We start from the raw sequence: 8,594 nt of genomic DNA on the forward strand, positions 1-8,594 counted from the left end.
ACCTTGCGGCAATCACAAAGACCAACCACTACCTATAGGTACTAGTTGCAGCACCGGCGACGGTGTGCGTCCGCACCCTCCGGTATGTGTGGCCTGCCCCCTAAAGTTTTTTCTTTCGTTAGTTAACTTTACCAAAAACATGTTGACCTTCCAATCCGAAGACATCCCACATTACTCTAGTGGCTTCCATGCGTGATATCAGTGAGCAACCCTCTCAAACAACACAATCTCTCTATATATCATTTTTATGTCATTATTGATAATTATATGCGGTCAAATTGGTGGACAAGCGAGTCAAGATCGCGTACATAATGAGTATTTGTTGGTCAAGCACCACCAAAGAGACGATTTATGTGTAAATTGGTATAATTCCTCGAATTATTATCGAGGCCAATCAGCCAGTATATATAGCCAGTATATATGAACTAAGAGTGGGGATCCTGCAGAAAGTGTGTTTTTCCTAGAAAGTCTAGGAAGCGATCTGGGCCATCCAATGGGTGTGTTTAATGGTTGAGATCATCTTGGTGGCATTTTGGTAATATGTGTTTCTTAAAAATAAGATTATTTAATTATTTAGGGGTAGATGTGTCATTTAGCTTGTTTTAAATATGGAAATAACTGTCATTCCATAAACCACCCCACATTTCTTGCGATTCTCTATCTCTCTATCTCTCTCTCTCTCTCTCTCTATCTCTTCCTTCTATCCTTCATCAAGAAAACACATCGTGGCAAATGTCACCCATCGTAACAGCATGAATGGTAAAACACAGCGTCAAGAAATCCTCCAGCATTACCAGTATAGAGCTAAAACACAATTGTATTAATTTGCTTGCTGTTAAAACACAATGTCAAGAAATCCTCCAGCGTTACCAAGAAATTCTTCAGCATTACCAGCATGGATGGTAAAACACAGCGTCAAGAAATCCTCCAGCATTACCAACATGAATGCTAAAACACAATTGTATTAATATGCTTGCTGTTAAAACACAATGTCAAGAAATCCTCCAAGCATGTGGTAAAACACATCGTTAAGAAATCCTTCAGCATTACCAGCATGAATGCTAAAACACAACAGTATTAATCTGCTTGCTGTTAAAACACAACGTCAAGAACATTCTGGTGGTTTCCAGACATAATTAAAAATCGATACAGACCAGATAATAGTAAACAGAAAAAGAAGTGTATTTGCCATCTCCGCAATCAAGAATTGTGTTTGAAGCCATAACTATCTCTCACGTGAAAAATGATTTACGAAGAAAGTTGATCAAGATTGTAAAAGGAACGAATGAGAATTTGATTGATATTTACGTCTGGTAATAATTTGCAAATCATGGAGAACCGGTTACCATAAAATCGTGCATAGTTAGTTAATGAGACATAAATTCCAAAATTAAAATAAAATGTCAAATTACACAATTGCCCTTTTAGTTAAAATCATTCAATGTCACATGTCACGTTCTGATTGCTTCCTAGACTTTCTAGGAAAATAAGGCTTTCTAGCCAACTCCAACTCTATGAACTAATACAGAGGGAATTGTGGAGTAATAAAGGGAAGGATATAAATCTACACCTAACTAATAATCACGAATATTCACAAATTGAGTTACAAAACACATACCAATAATATCATGAGATATTATCGGCTAACGGTATAAACCTTTCCTTCTTGTAGGTTTACAAAAGGAAAGGTTGATACACAACGTATTCTCATAAAACATGCATATACTTATGCAGCACATATGAATAAAGTCGGATACCCAAACAAAATTAGTTACCACATTGGTGTCACATACGTCTTGACAAACTGAATTTAAAAAAGAATTGAGTTTGGATAAATTTACCTTTTTACCCCTCTGAAACAACTCATAATGTTATAGATTCTCCAAAGTACCTTTTGTGGTCATGAGTTATGAGGTTATCCATCCTCACCATTTCTTCCACAACTTCAACTTCATGTGGACCCCACATCAGATATCATAATCCGCCACGTCATCCATCCAATCCAATCAGCTAAACGCATCAGATTTCATCTCCCTCTTTCCACCAATCACAACCATCCTACGTGGCAAGTCCACATCCACCAGAACTCCCATTTAGCAACACACACTTCTCCTCCTCAATTCATATCACACACAAAACAAACATACAGACTAACCAAACCAATGGCTTCTTTGGCGGCTTCAACCGCGGCGGCTTCGCTCGGCGTGTCCGAAATACGGGGAAACCCTCTCGGCTTCTCTGGCGCCTCCAGAGCGGCTCCTTCGGCTTCCAGTCCTGTCACATTTAAGACAGTTGCTCTTTTTCAAAAGAAGAAGCCGGCGCCTCCACCCAAGGCTAAGCCAGCCGCTGTTACGCCGGCTACCGATGAACTAGCCAAGTGGTATGGTGAGTAACAATTCATTTATATGTTATAAATGCTACTTGCTATAATAAACTATAAAGTAATAATATTCATGGCTTCAGATTGTTATGTTAATTTGATTTTAATAACAACATGCAATGGATTTACAGGTCCTGAAAGGAGAATCTTCTTGCCGGAAGGTCTTTTGGACCGATCGGAGATCCCGGAGTACCTTAACGGAGAAGTCGCCGGAGAGTAAGTCCAAGAACTAATATTGTATTTCATTGAAATTTAAAATTTATTTTGTGTTGTTAAAGTTGATTTTGGCTTTTAATGTATTAGTTTGAACTTATTTTGGATATGGTTTATTGAACTATTAAATAATATTTAATATGCTGAATTTTGAGAGCTATGTATTCATTTTTCTTTTTAAAATCAAGTCAAACGAAGTCGAGCCAGCTCAGTTTAAAACCAAACCGAGCCCAAGCTTAGATTTTCAGCTCGGTGTCAATTCGAGCCCGAGCTTGCCCTAACTCGGCTCGGTTGGCTCGTGAACAAGTTTAATATAGGCAAATAACCTGGAAAACAAAATTTCTAAAATAAGTGTAAAGTATGAAACAGAATCATACTAGACTTGTAGCTTTAATAAACTTTATAATATAATAATAAATTAATTATTATTATTAACTATTTAGTCCCTTGACTTTAGATATCCACTAAACCACCCCTTGAGATTAACTATACCACCCTTTTTGTTCAACATTGACTGACTTAATTAATATATATTTAAGTTCATGTGGTGGCGTTGATAGCCGAAAGACAAGGGGTACATGCACTAATCGGCGTTTGTCTCAATTGCTGAGTGTTATGTTCCATTGTTCCTTATGTCCAAGGCTTGATGCAAAACTTTAAACTACTATTGAGCCGAGGGTCTCATTGGAAGCAGCCTCTCTATTCCTACGGGTAGAGGTAAGGCTGTCTACATCTCACCCTCCTCAGACCCTACCTTAGCTTTGCTATTGGTGGGATATAAGTATGATGATGATGATGATTATTTAAGTTCAAGGGCACATTCTAGTGGTGTATTCCACAACAAGGTTGGAAGTTCAGTTCAAACCTTGCGGAGTGCATCTTGTTATGTATCTGTCGTAGAAAATCTAGGAATTGCTGTTAAAAAAATTATGAACTATTTTTTATACAATGAAATTAAATTATTGTATATTATTTTATCGCAGTTACGGTTATGATCCTTTTGGACTTGGAAAGAAACCAGAAGACTTCGCCAAGTAAGTTCACTTTCAAATCATGAAAACACACGCGTTTAAGCGAGTCAACTCAATAGGTACACAGTTGAGTTAGCTCAGTTGTAACTAATTGTTTTTTTTTTGTATGGCACCCAGATACCAAGCCTACGAGCTGATCCATGCACGATGGGCAATGTTGGGAGCAGCCGGTTGCATTATTCCTGAGGCCTTTAACAAATACGGTGCTAACTGTGGTCCTGAAGCGGTCTGGTTCAAGGTTCGATTGGGTCACATGAATCGCGTTGATACGCATTATTTTTAGTTGGAAAATCACCAAAATAGACAACTTTGACCAAAAACTTTTCAATATAGACAACATTTTTAGCCTTTTTCAAGCTATTTAACCAATGCGAACTCGCCAACTCAGGGGCTCTTTTAGTTTAGCTAGCGACTCGAAGGCTTAGCTGGCGGCTAACATGACTATTTTGGAAAACGCATTGGTCAAATAATTATTTTATAAAGTTTTTTTTTTTTTTTTTTTTTTTTTTTTTTTTTTTTTTTTTTTGTCAAAGTTGTTTATTTTGGTAATTTTTCCCGTTTTAGGGGAAATTTTTTATTTAAGTCTTTATAAATTCAATTGGGTACATGCAGACCGGGGCTCTACTTCTAGACGGAAACACGTTGAACTACTTCGGGAAGAACATCCCCATTAACTTGGTCGTAGCAGTCGTTGCCGAGGTTGTTCTTGTTGGTGGTGCAGAATACTACAGAATCATCAATGGCTTGGTATGTACATGAATCAAATATGCACTATATTGGACACAACTAAGATCTTATTTGACCGGTTTTGTGTGTGCAGGATTTGGAGGACAGGCTGCACCCTGGTGGACCGTTTGACCCATTGGGTCTGGCTAAGGACCCGGACCAGTTTGCACTATTGAAGGTTAAGGAGATCAAGAATGGTAGACTAGCTATGTTCTCCATGTTTGCATTCTTCATCCAAGCGTATGTGACCGGACAAGGTCCTGTTGAGAACCTTGCATCTCACTTGAGCGACCCTTTTGGAAACAACTTGCTAACCGTCATTTCTGGAAACATCGAACGAGTCCCAACCCTGTAAACCACATTATGTACTCTTAAAACATTGACATCCAGATCAATAGATCATCGTGTATTCTATATATTTTGTTTTTTTATGAGAAGCGGTTCGATCATTCAATTAGAGCTTGGTCGTTCCGTCGAAACCAAACATTATGTTTCTGTTTATTAAAAATACCAGGCTATATTTCTTTGCTCAACACCTGATTAAATATTGGAACCTGTTTTCGTTTGAAATCGTCTCATGTAGTCATTTGCTCATGTCATTAGTAATAATGTTATATAGTATTATATTTAATAACTAGGTTACTTGCCCATGTGACACACGGGTGTAAGAAAGCAAATTTGTATAAACTAATTGGGATTACATATTCATGTAAATAACATCTTTAATATTATGTATAAACTTGTAAATATTTCTTTGTATATAACGTTGGATGTTTTATTTGTAATTTTTCCATCACTGTTAAGATATAAAGTTTTAACCCGTTTATGCTTTTAACTATTGAAAGTGCTACATATAGTTACCCATGAGGGACAACCAGTTGCCTCAGGATATTCCAACTCTTGATAATTGAATGACTGTTGCTCTTGTTGCTTATCATTACGAAACAAACACAAAATGAAAACACGTTGAGATTACATATTAAGGTAAATAACAAAGAAATTATTTTTTTTTGAACGACAAATCTTGCTCCTAAACCATTTATTTAAATAATACCTCTTGCCCTAGATATGAACCTATGAACCTGGGACATGTGGCTCTACCAAGTGGGTTACCCCACATTGGCATGAAGTTAAATATATATTAAATTCACGAAATACACCTAGGCTTCTACTTCTTATAATTGTCAGATAACATTTAATAATGAGAAATGAAAGTTAAGGTAATAATTCAGAAATATAATAAACATTGTTAAATGGAAAAGTGTGCACTAATTCACAAATACAGTAAATAATGTTAAATGAAAAAATGTACGTGATTCATAAATGATAAATCTCTAAATTAGCCGCTTTACACCATACATCTCCTAATTAAAAAAACATTAAGTATACTTACGCAATTCATCTCCTATGCTTAAATTAATCAATCTCAACCACAACTTTAAGTCTTACATATGGCATGTAATAACTTTCACAAGTTTACAAAAGAACATCATTTTATTAAATATACACAAGCAGAATACTGGTCATCTGGATTACATCAACAAAAAGAGTTACAAAAAATCAAACACACATGCAAGCCAATTTTGAGTCATTTTACTGGTAATCTTAAGACATGTTCTTAAGATGGGTTATATTCTTTCCATATTTAGTTTTGTGAACTTTGTTTATATAGTTTGTTCTCCCTCAATATAAGACACACACACACACACACACACACACATATATATATATATACACACACACACACACAAAGAATTTACAGTTTTTAGCCGTTTAAAACCATTCCAACAAACAGAGCATGCCAGCTATGGAGAAATCACAGAGTCAAAGTTACCTGATGAAACTGTTTTGTAATTTTGTCTTTTAATGGTCTTGAGTTGTTGAATGATTTTGTACAGTAATTTTCTGTGTGATTACACTGATACACATACATATGCCTCTGTCAATTATGACCCGAGTATCTATCTAATAAACACCGCATGGAGATTTATGTTGTTGCTTTGTCCCAACATAGAGTAGTCAAAGTGTTGAAAATATTAGTTATTGGGCTAATATTTGTTGCATTTTCTTTTATTCATTCATTGGTTTGTTATTGGACTTATTACATATTGGGTTGTTACAATGGGCTCGTTACATTCTGGTTAGTTTGTTATTGGGCTTGTTTCATCTAATGGTTTTGTTAAGTTGTTACAAGTTGTTGTAACAGGTTCAAGTATCAAAATATCTAAAGGGTGTCATGTGTAAAATCAAGGACTGCAGTTGCCGTTTGACAGGAGTATTGGACTAAAGTGAAACTTGCTAAGTTTCATTGTATTTAAAGAGTTTATCTCTTTCATTATGTTTAGTTGATCAGATCTAGTTTCTCTCTCTTGTTATTGTTCTCTGCTAGAGTTTGAGTTTGGAGATTTATACGAATGATCTCTCATCTGTATCTGAGAGATTATTCATCTAGGTTTTGGTTGTATTCTTGTATTGATGATCATCAGTGGATGATCATCTATGTACTGTTGTACATTGTGTTGATTTGATCTTACTTTCGTAAGATCTTTTGGGTATTTGGGGGCAAATTATTTTGGATTGGTTTAATAAGATTTTGTCACCTGTTTTGTCGCTATTTCTTGTGTTACTTTGTGTTGATTAGTTGGATCATATCTCACCCAAATGGAACAAAGGCTAAAGTGTCTAAAATTGGTAGTTTAAAACTTGCTAAAGATGTCATTTTAAATGATGTGTTTTTGTTCCAACTTATAGTGTTAATCTTTTATGTGTCTATAAGTTGTCTAAAGATAACAAAATTACTGTTGTGTTTATTGAAAGCACTTGTTTGCTTCAGGATTCAAAATCAGGGAGAACCCTGGTGACTGGTAAACAGGATAATGGTCTATACTTTGTTAATAAAGGTGGTAATTCTATTAATCTGTGCTTTAATAGTTTGAACAACAGTAATTTATGGCATAGTAGATTAGGGCATCCTGCTGATCAGATCTTGTCAATCTTAAAAAATGATCTAGGTGTTGTCGATGTTGCAAAAAATCCATGTGAAACTTGTCATAGAGCTAAACAGGTCAGAGTTCCTTTTCGATTAAGTGAACATAAAACAAAAAATATAGGTGATCTGATTCATTTAGATGTTTGGGGACCATATAAAGTTACTAGTAGAGATGGGTTTAAATATTTTCTAACTGTTGTTGATGATTATTCTCGTGTTGTTTGGTGTTACATGTTAAAAAATAAAATGGAAGTGTTTGAAAATATTGAAAGTTTTTATGAGTTAATTCTAACTCAGTTTAAGAAAAAGGTTAAAGTTTTTAGAAGTGATAATGGAACTGAATTCATAAATAGTAAAATGGATAGTTTTTGTAAATCTAAAGGCATTTTACATCAAACAACTTGTTCTTATACACAGGGACGGACTTATGTAGAAAGTACGGGTTCCCGGGAACCCATTCGGTTTTTAATTTTTAGTGTAAATATATATAAAAAACTGAAAAGGAACCCATAAGTAAATTATAAAGAGAACCCATAAACAAAAGAAGCCTGGTTCCACTGGTTATGTCCGCGCTTTTCTACCTGATACACCCGAGTTCGAATCCCGTTTCAACCCCTTTTTGTTCCGTTTTTTTTTATTTCTCTTTTAATTCTTTTTCTTTAATGCAATAAAACCCATTTAGGGTTATATCACCAAACGTCCAAACGTACGCCGCACAACACAACAGACTACAGAAACAAGTCAACAACATCAGCAGCTCCACCTCTGACCTGTTCGCCGATTGCTGCCGTCTGCTGCCGCCGCTCCGCCTTCCGAGTTCCGACACTTTGTTTTTCTTATACGAATCAGCGATTGATTAAGGTTAGAATTTTTTATTACATCAGTGATTTATGATTATAGTTTGTTATACACTTATACATCTGAATTAGGGTTTTTAAACTTGAATTGGGGTTTTTAAACTTGAATTTGTTAGTTAAACTTGGTGCTGAATAAACTTGAATTGGGGTTTTTAAACCAGAATTTGTTACTGAATCTTGGTGCTGAATTTGTTACTGAATCTTATACATCTGTTTGTTTTATTTAAGTTAATATTGGTGATGAAATTGGGTTTTTGAGTTGAGAATAAACAAGTTTTGATGTATGTGGTGAACCTTACCCGATCCGAACTATCGAACCGACCCGAAATTCTTTATGTTCAGTGACATGAAATTGGAGTATCTAAAAAAGTGAACCCAGTGAAAAATATTCCTGGATC

The 8,594-nt window shown here is 35.4% G+C and overlaps 1 protein-coding gene across 1 annotated transcript; it reads left to right on the forward strand.

The window, feature by feature from the left end:
- The first annotated feature begins 2,089 nt into the window (after window positions 1-2,089).
- Window positions 2,090-4,883, forward strand: LOC110889542 (chlorophyll a-b binding protein CP26, chloroplastic-like). Its single transcript, XM_022137092.2, has 6 exons — window positions 2,090-2,385; window positions 2,512-2,596; window positions 3,577-3,627; window positions 3,742-3,862; window positions 4,237-4,371; window positions 4,445-4,883. The coding sequence occupies exons 1-6, from the start codon at window positions 2,163-2,165 to the stop codon at window positions 4,703-4,705; spliced, it is 876 nt and encodes a 291-aa protein (XP_021992784.1). The 5' UTR covers window positions 2,090-2,162; the 3' UTR covers window positions 4,706-4,883.
- Window positions 4,884-8,594: the final 3,711 nt, after the last annotated feature.

This window comes from Helianthus annuus, chromosome 11, assembly GCF_002127325.2.
Source record: "Helianthus annuus cultivar XRQ/B chromosome 11, HanXRQr2.0-SUNRISE, whole genome shotgun sequence".
NCBI classification, from domain to species: Eukaryota; Viridiplantae; Streptophyta; class Magnoliopsida; order Asterales; family Asteraceae; genus Helianthus; species Helianthus annuus.

What these genes read in the sequence shown, in the direction of transcription:
- LOC110889542 (XM_022137092.2), top strand. Translation starts at nt 2,163, where the DNA reads ATGGCTTCTTTGGCGGCTTCAACCGCGGCGGCTTCGCTCGGCGTGTCC. An exon ending in AACGGAGAAGTCGCCGGAGA is followed by an intron (nt 2,597 to 3,576) that starts GTAAGTCCAAGA and finishes ATTTTATCGCAG; the next exon opens with TTACGGTTATGATCCTTTTG. An exon ending in CTGAAGCGGTCTGGTTCAAG is followed by an intron (nt 3,863 to 4,236) that starts GTTCGATTGGGT and finishes GGGTACATGCAG; the next exon opens with ACCGGGGCTCTACTTCTAGA.